General features: G+C 33.3%; 1 protein-coding gene across 7 annotated transcripts in view; it reads left to right on the top strand.

The window, feature by feature from the left end:
• The first annotated feature begins 410 nt into the window (after positions 1 to 410).
• LOC111511426 (uncharacterized protein KIAA0930 homolog) overlaps positions 411 to 15247 on the top strand; it is a 30301-nt gene continuing 15464 nt past the window's right edge. For 3 of the 7 annotated variants that reach the window (XM_074181479.1, XM_074181475.1, XM_074181480.1), the window contains exons 1-4: positions 457 to 612; positions 7720 to 8101; positions 11243 to 11403; positions 11756 to 12019. In XM_074181479.1, the coding sequence (XP_074037580.1) occupies positions 7990 to 8101; positions 11243 to 11403; positions 11756 to 12019 (537 nt within the window). In that variant the 5' untranslated portion in view covers positions 457 to 612; positions 7720 to 7989. Of the gene's footprint in view, positions 617 to 7719; positions 8102 to 11242; positions 11404 to 11755; positions 12020 to 15247 lie in introns of all 7 variants that reach the window. The other 4 variants (XM_074181477.1, XM_074181481.1, XM_074181476.1 and 1 more) reach the window with 4 other exon arrangements.

Genomic DNA, 15247 nt, shown 5'->3' with positions numbered 1-15247 from the left:
CGAAAGGTTATTGCGATAAAAATTATGTCGATCGAACTGCCGACATAATAATTTACACAAATAATATAAATAATATTCAGTGCTTTCATATGTGCTTTACTGCAAGGAACAACAACTTAGCTTAGAGAATAGTCGAAAAAATTGAAACTTCACAGGATTAAGGAATGTACCTATATACCATTGTTGAACTGTTCATAGACAAATGAAAATAAATGAAATTGGAAAATCCAATTCATTTCATGGTTAGTATGTGAAGCGACATCTAGCCGAGATAAATTGAATTATACTTTGAAATAGGCGAAATTCAGCTTAGTTCTTCGATAGTGTGTGTAGCGACATCTAGCACCCGTAAATACAATATTTTGTGAAATAGGAGAAATTTCTGCGTAGCTCTTCCCTAGTGTGGTAGCGACATCTTGCAATAAACCACAAACAAATTGTTTATCGTTATCTGTTTGTGTGCGAGGACAGTTTCACATCAACTCTGAGAGAGGTCGAATAGTGAGGTGCGATTTAATTTTTCATTCCATAAAAAAAACTTCTTTGTGTTAGGAAGTTAGATGGAAAAAAGGTGTGAATTCATTCTTTAGAAAAAAATACACAGACAAAATAGTGAGTATGTATTTTACTAGCTACTGATTCATCATGGTTTATTTTTAGATAACTTTCAGATATTAACTTTCAAATATGAGTAAACAATTGTTATTTGTTGTGTATTCCAACAAATTGAGATTAAAAGAAAGTATATATAGAATATTCAAGAAAATATTTTCAACATTGCATTTATATTGCATTAAAATGTTGGCAGTGATGGAAAAATTTGTTATCAAAATTAAATAATTTTTTCGTTCCATAGTAAACATTTTGCATCATTTTGAGAGTAAAAGATGTATTCAACTCAAAAATTTGTGAAAATACAAAAAACAACAACTATTACTTTTCAACAAAATCGACATATTCTCATCGGATATGAGATATGATATTCATTAAGCACTGTTTTTATGCAAATAATATTGACAAACGTTAGGTCGATGTATATTTGCATTTCATTACTCATTCTTTGATACTAATCACTACAAAAATAATTAAACAATTCCAAAAAGTTTTGAGCATTGAATATATTTCAAAATATATCCTCCTGATTCTTCTTGAACTCTGGGAACTTCAACTTCAATATTTAATGGTTTTTCCAAACATCCTAGATTCCAAAAAATAGGGTTTACATATGCTTTTACCAAACGAATGTTACATTCTGAAACTTTCACATATTAACTTATTAACAATTGTTATTTGTTGTGTATTGCAACAAATTGAGATTAAAAGAAAGTATATACAGGGCTTTTCATGATGAGCGTTAATTAGCCGTTTCTGACAAACTATTTAACGGATCAACCTGAAAATTTCACAGTATGCATAAATCAATATGACCTACACGCCTAAAATATTTCAGACGAAGCGGCGTTGTCGCTCCTACTATAAAGTAACGGCTTCTTTGATTTTTCAAATGGAACACCCCGTATATAATGTCATATTATAATTCATTATCACTTTGTCAACAAATTCATATACTATTTCCCTATACCTGTCTGTTACCGTTTAGAAGATATAAATTAATTTCGATATTTTTTTTACCAAACATGAACTTTTATAAATGCTGATAATCTTGAACTCCCTTGCACTAAAACGATCAAATTTGAAATTAAGTGGAGTGATACTATGAGGATCTTCATTCCGAGTCATATTTTCATTTGCCTCATACAGGGTCTTCAAAAAATGCAGATACTTTGATCGCATGAAAAAATGAGAGTAACTCAATTTTTTCAAATGGAACACCCTGTATATTTCAACATTTTTGAGCTCTACATCCAATTTTAGATTAATTTTGTTCAGATAATACTATTTCTATTTTGAACCGTTTTCGAGATAAACTGTTTCAAACGGAAACTGATGTGGTTTTCTTGCTCGTTTTTTTTGAATTCATCACTTATTTTGGATATTCAACTTTTTTTTTTTATACTAAGTAATATTTCTTTTTGATCCAGTTTTTTAACTGTCTCAGATCAGTCAATTCGAAATTGGTATGTACCTACCTTAGAAAAAGTTACAATTTGTATACATTGAGGTATTGGTCTCTAACGTACAACAGTACACATTAATATTTTTTAATAGTGTGCTTTGGAAAAATAAATAAAGCAATTATTTAACGTCAGACTTTTGTTGGTGGTTTTGACTGATTGTGTTAGCTACCAATTATAATAGAATAATGTCAAGATTAGGTTACAGTAATGAAGATTTCTTGAATTTATTAATAATTTATGGTGAATGCAATAGAATTGCAAGTAGAACATGCCGAGTATTTCATGAAAGATATCCACAACTTCCGAAGCCGAATAATAATGTGATAAATTGACTACTAAAAAACTGTAGGTTGAATGGAACCTTCTGTCCAAAAATCATTCGTAAGAAGACTAAAGTGGATGATGATGACAATGGTATAACAGTTTTGGGATACTTTCATGCATTTCCAAATGCTCCTCTGCACGAGGCTGAAAGGGAGGGTATACCCTACGTGACAATTTGTCGAATTCTTAATAAGCATAAATGGCATCCCTATAAGTTCTACTGTGTCCAACACTTGAAAGAGACTGATTTACCTCGTAGAGTGGAATTCTTTGAATGGTTACTTGTCAAGACTCAAGAGGATGAACATTTACTTGACAATATCATATGGACAGATGAGGCCAAGTTCACAAAAAATGGAGTTTTCAATAGACACAACAGTCATTATTGGGCGCCAGAAAATCCCCATGTTGTCCGCCAAAGAGGTTTTCTAGAAAGATGGCAATTCAATGTATTTCGTGCCATAAAGAATGAGTCAATTTTTTATATCGAGTTTTATGATGATAATTTGAATGCATTAAAATATGAAGATTTACTGAGGAATGGAATTCAAATGATTTTAAATAATAGACCAGGAAGAGAACGTGTATGGTACCAAATGGATGGTGCTCCACCCCATAATTCTCATTCAGTTAGCGAAGCTTTAACCGAAATCTTCGAAGATAGATGGATTGGTAATAATGGACCTTTTCGTTGGCCTCCTAGAACACCAGATGGCAATCCATTAGATTATTTCGTGTGGGGTTTCATTAAAAATATGGTTTACTCTACTCCAATAACAACAATGGAAGATATGAAATCGAGAGTTACAACTGCTTTCAATAGTTTGACTCCAGACTTGATCAGAAACGCTACACATGACTATCTTTTGAAGAGATTACATGTTTGTTTAAGTAGAGGTGGAGATGTGTTTGAACATATTCTGAAATACACTGACGATTAAATTAACTCTTTAATTTATGGGTTTATTATTTACAATTCGTGTTTCATCGTTAATAAAACTATTATTTGAAGAGAAGTTTCATTCGATGGTTGAGGAGTATTTCAATAATTATCTTTTCATTATCTGTGACTGATTGAGAAACATCAAACGAAATCTGTTTTACAAAAATGAGTGATGAACAAGGAAACCATGTCAATTTCTGTTTGAAACAGTTTATCTCGAAAACGGTTCAAAATAGAAATAGTATTATCTAAACAAAGTTAATGTGAAATCGGATGTAGAGCTCAAACATGTTGAAATATACAGGGTGTTCCATTTGAAAAAATTGAGTTCCTCTCATTTTTTCATGAGATCAAAGTATCTGCATTTTTTGAAGACCCTGTATGAGGCAAATGAAAATATGACTCGGAGTGAAGATCCTCATAGTATCACTCCACTCCATTTCAAATTCGATCGTTTTAGTGCAAGAGAGTTCAAGATTATCGGCATTTATAAAAGTTCAAGTTTGGTAAAAAAAATATCGAAATTAATTTATATCTTCTAAACGGTAATAGATAGGTATAGGGAAATAGTATATGAATTTGTTGACGAAGTGATAATGAATCATAATATGGTATTATATACGGGGTGTTCGATTTGAAAAATCAAAGAAGCCGCTACTTTATAGTAGAACCGACAACGACGCTTCGTCTGAAATATTTTAAGCGTATAGGTCATATTGACTTATGCATACTGTGGAATTTTCAGGTTGATCCGTTGAATAGTTTGCCAGAAACGGCTAATTAACGCTCATTAACGGCTAATTAAAATTTGTTATGAAAATTAAATAATTTTTTCATTCCATAGTAATTTTGCATCATTTGGTATTCAACTCAAAAATTTGTGAAAATACAAAAAACAACAACTATTACTTTTCAACAAAATCGACATATTCTCATCGGATATGAGATATGATATTCATTAAGCACTGTTTTTATGCAAATAATTTTGACAAACGTTGGGTCGATGTATATTTGCATTTCATTACTCATTCTTTGATACTAATCGCTACAAAAATACTTGTGATATACTGTTTGGAACCTTTGGAATAGTAATCAATATTACTGGAGTTTTTTCCTAACACCATAAAAAACAGTTTTTATCTTCCTCTTGAAGATGATCACTTGGTGATCGAAACACGTGTCGAGGTGTAAAAATAACGATTTGGTGTTGGGAAAAAACTCCAGTAATATTCACTATTCACTAATATATCCTCCTGATTTTTCTTGAGCTCTGGAAACTTCAAATTTTAGATATTGTGTGTAATTTTGATATATATATATATATATATATATATATATATATATATATATATATATATATATATATATATATATATATATATATATATATATATGTATATAATATACATAAATCAGCTCCGTCATAGAAATTATTTCTATGATCAATTTTTTCATCATAAAAACGAATTCACTTTTGTCAGAAGTGTTAGCTTTCTATAATTATCATTCACAATGAATATAATTTATTCTAAAATGGCGGAATTCACTGACATCATGCAACTTCAATATTTAATGGTTTTTCCAAACATCCTAGATTCCAAAAAACAAAAAAAAGGGTTTAAATATGCTTTTGCCAAACGAATGTTACATTCTGAAACTGAATAAAATAAACAAAATGATACATTGTGATCTGTGAAAAATCTTGCAGAAATATTAAATTGAGAATGCATTTCTAATGGACTTCAATTCAAACTAGGTTAATAGAACAGTTAGTGCTTCAAAAATTTCTTTTTCATTTTGCGACGTATAGGATTGACAAAAAACTATCATTTGGTAAATAATATCTTTTTCCTTCAAACATTGAAAATGCATGATGTTTTGTGACTGATAATTATTGTATCCACCGATACCGGTCTACTTTTAGTGACGGCGTCACTGACAGTGGCCGCCGGCATTGAATGTGAAGGAAATTATCTCCTGATTTTTTCAAAAGATTTGCATTTTTCACAAACAATGTTTCAGTCGGAGGAAAAGAGTTCAGTGTAGCTTGCATGATGAACGGACTCACCTACCGATTGTCCGTCAATCCCCACTTTTTCTTTTAATAAAACAATATACCTACTATCAACTTTCGAAAAAAATCTTCATATTTTGCTCATTCATCGTGATAAAATATGAGTTGAGTGAGCAGATCAGTCTTTCTTTCATCTAACATTCCAAAGGTATCACTTTGAAATATACAGTGTGTTTCGTACCTTGGGTACGAAACTTCAGAGGGAGATTCGTTACGTTGTTTTGAGAAAAAAAGTTTTTATAAACATATGTCCAGAGTTGCTTCGTTTCTGAGACACAGGGCGTTGAAGTTAAAAAAACGGTATCTATTTATAAAATATCATATAAATTCTTACGCCGATTTGGTAGAAATTTGCTAGTTATTTGAAGTAATAAGGCGCTTATTTAGCCTTATCTAGATTGAAATTATTAAATCTAGTGGCGTCTCAATGGGGCACCACAGCGAACAATATTGGGAAAAAAAGAACGCCACTGACTTGTTGTTGTGGTTTTTTATTCTTTCAAATTATTCAACTAAAAATAAAACTTTTTTGTCGCTTGTGTTTTTTAGTCATATCTCGCTTCGTTTTCGAGAAAAAAATTGATGCCACTTTGCATATCATAAACACCTGCTTTGGAGACCAGCTGACAGTGATATTGTTATCATATCAGTAAAATTAGAGTTGTCAATTAGCAGTGATTCCATTATGAATAATTTTACCAACGTCGAAATGACATTTACTTTATTTATGGATTAGGAAATGGAAATGCGGAAAAACTTCGGAGAATTCACCAGAACAGATATCTAAACAAAGTAATTTCATGTGAAAAAACATTTAGAACGCTACGAAATTAGATGAAACTGGGAGTTTAAAAAAAAATTAAAATCCTTGAAATTGTACCGGGAAGATGTCACTGCAACTGAAAGTCAGCCCAAAAACCGTTTGGACAGTTCTAGAGAAAAAAGAAAACTCCTATACCCATATTATATACAGCGGGTCCAAGCTATACTAACTCGGGATTTTCATCCAAGATTAATGTTTTGCAGGTGGTTGATTTATACTTCATACGATGGCACACAATAATTTTTTACCAAATATTTTGTTTACGGACGAAGCAAATTTTTCACGAGATGCTACCAAATTGGCCCATTTTTTCTACCAGCAAGATTAACAGGTGAATCCTACACAGAATTTTTGCGAGATCATTTACTCATTTTGTAAGAAGAAGTACTTATAAGTTATGCAAGACGGGGCTCCAGCTCATTTTAGTATTCTTGCTCGTCAGCATTTCGACATCACATACCCTAAACGATGGCTTGGACCTCAAAATTGACCAGCTCACAGTCCTGATAGAAATTCTCTGAATTTCTATTTATGGGGTTACCTGAAGTCTCTTGTTTATGAAACTCCTGTACTAGATGTGAATGAGTTGAGGAATACTCCAGGTATTTTTGAACGTGTGATATAGTCAATAACAAATCAATTGCAATCGTGTATTTGATCAGAAAGATCGAAATTAACTGGTATTTATTAACTTTTGTTTTTATTATTTGTCCATGAATCTAATATATAAAAATGGATGTTTGTTGGTTGATTGGTTGGTTTGTTGGTTGGTAAGTGATAAACTTCTACATCGCTCAACCGATCGTGATGAAACTTGACATGTATAAGTAATTTTTCATAGATAAGGTTTTAAGGCTATCAATTTTTCTGTAACTCACCACTAGATGGCGCTGTAGAACAATTTTTTGAATGCACTATTCTATAACACTGCGCACGCCTAAGTTCGTTGATTCTGATTCTGTCAAAACATTGGAACAGCAGCGATACAGCAACATAGTACTATTAGTTTATAGAAGTGATCTTTTCTCGAAAACGAAGCTTGATATGAAGAAAACACACATAATATTAAGTATTTTCAGATGATTATTCTAAAAAAATTAAAAATTACAAAAAAGTCAGTGACGTTTCTTTTTTTTTTTCTCAATATTGTTGGCTGAGGTGCCCTCTGAGACGCCACTTGACCTAATAATTTCAATCTAGTTTGGGCTAAATAAGCGCCTCATTATTTCAAATAACTGTATCTAGTAAATTTCAACCAAATCGGTGTCAGGATATTTATGATATTTCATAAATACCGTTTTTTTAACATCATAGGACCTTTTTTCTCAAAACGACCCAACGAATCACTGTCTGAAGTTTCGTACCGTAGTTAGAAAACACTCTGTGTAGATATTCACTTGAAGATACCCAAAAGATTTAGAGTGACTACAAACTCAATTGTCAGTTATCAAAATGACATCTCATTTTTGTTCACTAGTTTTCAGGAACGAGAAATAAGGACTAAAAATGGCTGCTAGGACGAAACTTTCCTGCTAGTAACACTCCCTGTGTTTCTTATCGGAAAACGAACAGGGCAACGCACGCATGTCCCCTGGAAGGTTATCGATCCAATGACATATTCGCATTAGTCACGTGTGTCTTCTGATAACTGCGAAACTACAAACAAGAGTACAAAATGTTGCAAATAATATTAATTCCGATGAATACATGAAGTTAAATATTATTCCCGGCTGTGGCGTATTTTGATATGATGGCTTACTCCAATAGTTCTTCCTTGAAAACGCCCACAGTTCTTGAACAGTTGCTAGAAGAGATAAACTTTCAGAGGACCAAAGAAATGAGGCAGTTGCTGAAAGATGGTAAATATTTTTCATTTCTGGACGTCTGTTTTAAAATAGCACTACTAGCTGATTTCACCTTTATTATAAATTAGTTGTATATTTTCGTGACCCTAATTGATAATGATTTGTTTGGGCTATTATGTAAGAAAAATGCTTTACACTGCGTCACCCTCCTACTCATTCTCACGCTGATTCCCTCACTTTTCCCAATGGTGAGTACTATTGCTAGTGTCATTCATGATTCATTAGAGTAATATTCAGTTTACTATTTCTATTCAGGGCGGTTTGAACTATGACGCCAAAAAATAGATTCCTTGCATCGGAGGGTATCTAAATTTACAGAATATTTTATGGTAATTTTCTGAATGATGAATTTTACAATTTCCCACGAAGATTTTTCAGAATACTTATGAATTACTCTTCTTCGCACCAATTAAACAGTTATTCGTCATCTCCAATGCAAGTCCCATACATTTTTCTCAAAGCTGAAAGCTTCACGTTTGAATAAGGTAGAGCTAAATTTTCAACATCAAAAATGAAAATTCAAGAAATATAAAAACCTTTCTGAACCCTTAGCTGGATTACGAATGTACCGGGTTGTGAATTTTTCAAGTAATTAATTTCAATTTGGAATACTTTTGATCATTTTCAATGCTAACTGAACCACAAAATCTCCACATAACCTTCCAATTGAAATATTAATGAATACAAAAATCAAAATTCAGTGTTATTCTACTATTATAGTTATTTCGCAATAATTTCAGGATTTATTGAATTCATGATTTTTTTCTTTCCACTCTTCCACTTCAGGCTGGATTCCAGGCCAGTATGGCCAGGAATCCAGACCAGAGACAATATGATGTCTTCCTATCGAGAAGAGTCGTTTTTGGCAATTTGCTACCAATTTAGACGTTGCTCGGTAGGAGCCAAGAGCTTCCAACGCCGCTTGACTCTCCGAGAATATTTTTATTAACTTGTGTATGAGGTTGGATTCTTTCAATCTCTGCGCACATAATTCAATAGCGTGAATTTTCACTCGAAAAGTAGGTGCTTCGATTCTGCTCTACGATGTCCGCACGTTTCACAAGTCACCGTCCAAAAATTAAACGAATTGAGCTTCGAAGTTCTGCCTCACCCACTATACTCCCCAGACCTCTCACCAATCGACTACTATGTTTTCACCATCCGAAAACTAAAAGAATCGAGCGTCGAAGGTTTGCCTCGATCACCATAGTCTCAAGACCGTTCGCCAACAGACTACTATCCTTTCAAGCACTTTGGTAACTTCCTCACCGGTAGAGCCTTCGCCAATTAGGACCAGACATAAACGGCCTTCGTCGACTTCATCGAATCCCGATAATACAATTTTTGCGCTGACGGAATTAATCGATTTGGACAAACTGCACTGATTTAAAAAATGCTTATCACAAATAAGTTGAATAATTGTCCAATCAGGAATTACAGTTTGAAGTAGACTCATAAATACGAACAACATTTTTGAAATAACCTAATACTTTCATTTGGGAGCTTTCGAAGCCGGGTGATTCGACTTGGATGCTTTGTTCACTCAGTCAATCGGCCGATATGTGAGTCGATGGTTCGAGCCCCAGGCTGAACGCTCGATTTTCACCTACTATCGTCCAACCCGTGTTAGGAATCACACGTTAAAAGGTAAGACCTCGTTAATCCTTAGCTCACCCAAATTTCGACTTCTAAGGGTTGTCGTTCGTAGGGATGCGATAGCTGGGTACCGGAAAAAACATATTTTAAACATAAAAATATACAGGTGCCACATATAAGTAGAAGTTTTGTTCAAATTGAAAAAATATATGTTGGTTGGTTCCCACTTGCCTAATAAAATACTTACCTCAATCAGTTTTTCTGGGTGAAGAAAGTTCTGAAATATATATCCTTTGATATTTTCATCTTCAAATTCGAAATAACAGTCTCGTTTTCCCAAAAAATGTGGTTGCTTTCTGACAGTATTTCCATTCAATTACTCAATATTCAATATACCGTGTTGATAAAACTAATTTTCAAACTTGAGGAATGTAAGATCAAAGAATCGTAAGTTATAATTTTCTACAAGTGAAAGAACTTGTTGAGGTTAGTACTCATACAGAGTTGGATAACGATAAATGATTTATTATGACAATCTCAAAATCCTTGTTAATATTGAATATTACAATAAATAATGAAATTTGGAACAATCATGAAATACAAATCAATTCAAAGAGCTAAGATTATATAAAAAAGGAAAGAAAAAAAAATCACATCAAAGGAGCTGCTTCGTTCCCTCATGTTCATAAAAGAGGATATATGCCTCATCGCTTACAAGTGATTTTGGCGAAATTGGGAACACGTGTAAATCGTTGTATTCATGCAACGTGCCACTATATGGGTGTCTGCAATATGCTGTGTAATGTCCGTTGTAAGTAGTCCCACTGTGATTTGAAAGTGCATATAGATTATAACGCCAAGGAGCCACATTGTCAGCTGCATAATTGCTCATATCTAATCATCTGAAGAAAAGTCAATGGAAACATTCAATTTGCCTGTGAATCTTTCCGTTGGAATGTGAATGTGAATTACTAAAATACGGGGAAACTTATAGATTGATAAGGACTTTGTACATTTTCTCCTTTGCTTGCACTTCGAACACATTGGTTTTTCATCTCCATCCAGAGTTTCCTCTCTTGTGAAAGAATCCAAGCAATGTGACAAACTCAATTGGCCAGTTCTTTGTTTTATGGGAAGAGACGATAAATAAATTTTCAACTTGTACCAATTAAATTGTTCAATAATAATGAAGAGCTGGGGTTATAACCGTAAGTATTCTAGTTCACTTGTGGGTAGTGATTTCTATTATTTGGTCATTTTGCTCAATAGTTGCATACAAACAATGTCAGGGTTCTTCTTTCATTTATGATAAGTGAACTTTGCTACGTATGTAGATGAACTTTTTGATTGCTGCTATTAAAATTTCAATTATGTTTTTTCTCAGTGCATAGGCAAAATAAAACATCTAACTATTTTATCTACGTACTGTATTTGTTTCTAAACAAATCCCAGTGATATTCGTACATGTGTGAGTTGAATGTTTTCTCAAAGTTTTCAGATGAATTTTGAAGAACCCTCTGAATATATACTTTGTTGCAGAGTCAGGATTTGTGATGCTACAAGGAACAACCTATTGGACTGACTTATTCGTAAGACATTTTCTATTTCAAAATGAGTCAACTATGGATTGCGATGATCTCTTGTTTTTCGTGCGAAAAAAGCACGTCAAAGGTTCTCCCAGATACTTGCCGAAATTTGAGGTGAGTTATGCCTGTCAAAGTCTGCTTCCTACGGAGAAAAATGTACTCTTTTGATTGTACATCGTCTTCAGATGTTCAATCGTATGATTTCATTCTTGAAAGTTACAATAATCAGATTAAGCTGAACATTCAAAGTTTTTTTTAATCGATATATGAGAATTATGTTTTCAGAAAGTTATTTCTTGCAAAGTTTTTGTTATGTTAGATATGTTTCTACCAAAAAAATATTCAAATTATTTCACATATTTCCTGAAAATTTGCTAAAGTGAAAAACTTATGGGTTCTCTTTTTTTTTAATTCAATCGTCTCGAAAAATGATTATAGAGAGCATTTTCAATCAACTCATTTACAGACTGAGGTGGATGTTTTTCGAAAAGATAGCAGAAAGCTACCAATAGGCGATCCAGACATAGATTGGGAAGAAACCGTCTACTTGAACCTCATCATTCATCAATTCGAATATACTTTGACTCTAGCAATATGTACTAGGACGAGTCCGAAAGAACTTCAAGTACTGAAAAGGCATTCTCAGAAAGTATACGCTTCACCCAGTAGAAGAAGGATGGATACAAAAGGGGAGGTGGAGGAAATAACCTACCCTCATATTTGTTTCATGGTAACTTTAAAGCATTTCGTTTGTTAAGAAGTTGTTATTAATTTTTAGACCAATCATTGGCAAAAAAAGGTTAACAGAATTGAAATATAAAAGTATAAGATTATATATTATCACTTGAAGGCCATTGTGCATACTAACAATCGAAATAATGTCGTGAAAAAAATTGTTTCATTCACTTCTGTTTATCCATGTCATCAGAATACTTCAATCCTAGTCTTTCTAATGTTTTAATCATTCATTTTTTCTAAGATTTCAAATCTGTTTTCAATATTCCATACAAAGAAAGTCCAAATATCTAGCATTTCATTTCATATAACAATGACAATAATAATAAATATCCTCTTTATTGAATTTCTTTAGTTCGGACTTCCATTGTCTGAAATGATATAATATGACTGCAAATCCCTGAAAGAACAGATAAAACTGAATATTGAAATGAATAGCTGAAAACAACAATTTTATTAAGCAAAAAAACCCTAAAATGGAATTACAATAAAATGAAAATCAAGCAAATAACTGAAAATTGAACAATTAAAATGAAATAAAAATCAAAAGATTTCAAGCCAAGTTACTTCACGACGTTTAGCTTGTCGGTACCCGTAGTCATCTTCGGGTAATGACTGGACTTATTCCTCCGAGAGATGACTATTTTTAGGTCATTCGAGTGCTTTCACCTATCCTCACTTCACCGGTGTAGCAGGAGATGACCGTTTGGCGGAAGTTGACCGTTTTCCGCTTGATTATGGGATTCCATATGTTGCGTATATCTACGCTAGCTTGGCTGAATGCATCGTGGGACAACATATATGCAGCTTCTTTGAATTTCCTCTCAAACCAGTGTTTCTCCTTGTGGATTATCTCAGCTTGGGACCACTTGCTGTTATGTTGATGAGTCCAAAAATGTTCTGCAATTTCCGATTTGCTGGTTTCTCCTCGCTGTGTGTGTATTTCTTGTGCTCGGCAATACTGACTTTCAACGACCTCTTAGTTTCACCGATATAGGATTTGCCGCACAGGGTATCCTGTAAATGCATTCTTGGAATCGCAGTCCGCGTTTGGTGGCCTGTTTATCGTGAGACTGCTACGGATGGTGTTTCCAGATCTGAAGCAGATTCTGATGTTGTACTTGGACCCAATTCTTCTAATCTTTTCCGACAATCCTCTGATGTAGGGAAGTGCAAGCACTGGTTGTTCTTGCTTCCCTTCCTTGCAAGGCTCTTGCGCTGTCTTCTAGCCAAAGTATGTCCTACCATCACTTTGGAATAACAATTCCGTTGAAGATTTTTTTTGTGATGCCTAGTTGCTTCTCGAGACCTTCCTTCGTATTTTATTAATCAACATGTAAATGAAAAGAAAGAAAAAAATTAAAAATAAGTTTGAGATCATTCAGAATAAGAAATAAAGAACTAATTCAATGAATGATGGATTACAAATTGATGATTTCTGTAAGTTGTCTAGTGATGTGCCGATACACACATAACTGAACAAAAAATGTCTTCAGAACAACAAAATATAGGTCGAATCTAAAATAGAAAGTCTTAAAAAATTTCATTTGATCTTTGAGTCACTTTTCAAGGTTCTCAACCAGAAATGGATGTACTCCTCCAACGAATATTGATATAAATATTGGTTGCATAACTATTGTGCCGTGCCCACTCTCTTTTTATTTGAATTTATACTAGGATAAGATTTTGTTTTCTTCAACTTCGAGCTAGCAGTTTTTGCTGGAATTGTTTTTAACATAAATATACTGAAATGGACAACCTACTTATCAGATGCTTGAACGTCAGATCTTTAATGCCTTCCTTACAAGATGTGAAGAATTTGATAGAAGAAAATAGTTTTGATATCTTTATTATTTGTGAATCGTGGTTCAATGATAATATTGGCAATGATCTTCTGATGATAGATGGTTTCAGAATATATAGGGCTGATCGACGATCTAGGGGAGGGGGTTTATTAATCTACATTCAAAGTCAATTTTATAGTGAGTTACTTCAGTCTACAGATGAATTATTCGAACAACTCTGGATAAAAATTAAAATTGAGGGGAAAATGTATGAACTGGGTGGATTATATAAGGCTCCCAATCAAAATGTCTCATTGTTTCTGGACGATTTCGAAAATGTTTCAGTCTAATGTACCCCACAGTTGATGAAGTCATACTTATAGGCGATCTCAACATCAATAATTTTAGATTCATTTGCTCTGAATCAAATTATCGACTTTCCTACGAGAATTACTGATACTAGTGCCACTCTGTTGGATCTTATAATAACTAGTGAAGAACTTGTTTTCGAGAAAGCGGTCAAAGATTCCACTGAAGTATCAGATTATTCGCTGATTACCTGTAAACTTAAAGTACCTAGTAGGAATCGGATCCAAAAATATTGTACATACAGGAATTTCCAATATTTTAATGAAAGTGATTTTCAGAGAGATTTGTATAATATCCCCTTCTTCAGAATTTTTGATCAAGAAGATATTGATTCAAAAACTTCTTTCTTAGTCAATAATCTAACAAACTTATTCGACAGGCATGCACCTTTCATAAGATCAAAGATGAGTAGACCCAGCGCACCGTGGATTACAGATACTGTGAAGGAAATGATATCTATTGGGAACAAAACCTCTCGTAGGTTTAAATGGACGAAATCAGAAATTCATCTTCAATTCTATAAAGATATGCGGAACTATGTGAATGAAGCCATCAAACGAGAAAAGCAGGCATTTTTCTCATTCAAATTTAATAATAGTACTTCCAAGGATATGTGGAAAACTCTAAAACAAACCAATATTGTTACTAGAAAATCAACCAGATTTCCAGAAAATCTGAAAAACCCTAGGGAAATCAAAGATTTCTTCATCAATTCAACACTTGGAGCCACCTGAAGAACTATTGAATTTTTACAGACACAACCTTCTCGTTAATACAAAATTCCACTTTCAAGAAGTAAATGACTTATTTGTTGCCGAAACTATCTTAAATATAAAGACGAATGCACCTAGTTGTGATGAAATAAATATTAGGCTAATCAGACTTTGTTGTCCACATATAATTGAGTATATCACCCATATTATAAACACTAGTCTCCTTGAGGGTATTTTTCCGGCAACTTGGGGTAGAGCGCTAGTTAAAGTACTGCCAAAAAATCAAACCCTGGTGAATATAAAGATCTTCGTGCTATCAGTATCCTACCTACTTTGTCAAAAATATCAGAGCGTGCG

This window comes from Leptinotarsa decemlineata, unplaced genomic scaffold (assembly GCF_025532065.1).
Source record: "Leptinotarsa decemlineata unplaced genomic scaffold, Ldec_3_MD MMD2_tig00026314_RagTag_RagTag, whole genome shotgun sequence".
Taxonomy (NCBI): Eukaryota; Metazoa; Arthropoda; class Insecta; order Coleoptera; family Chrysomelidae; genus Leptinotarsa; species Leptinotarsa decemlineata.
The sequence above is the reverse complement of the archived record's forward strand: the minus strand, read 5'-3'. Positions and strand labels throughout refer to the sequence as shown.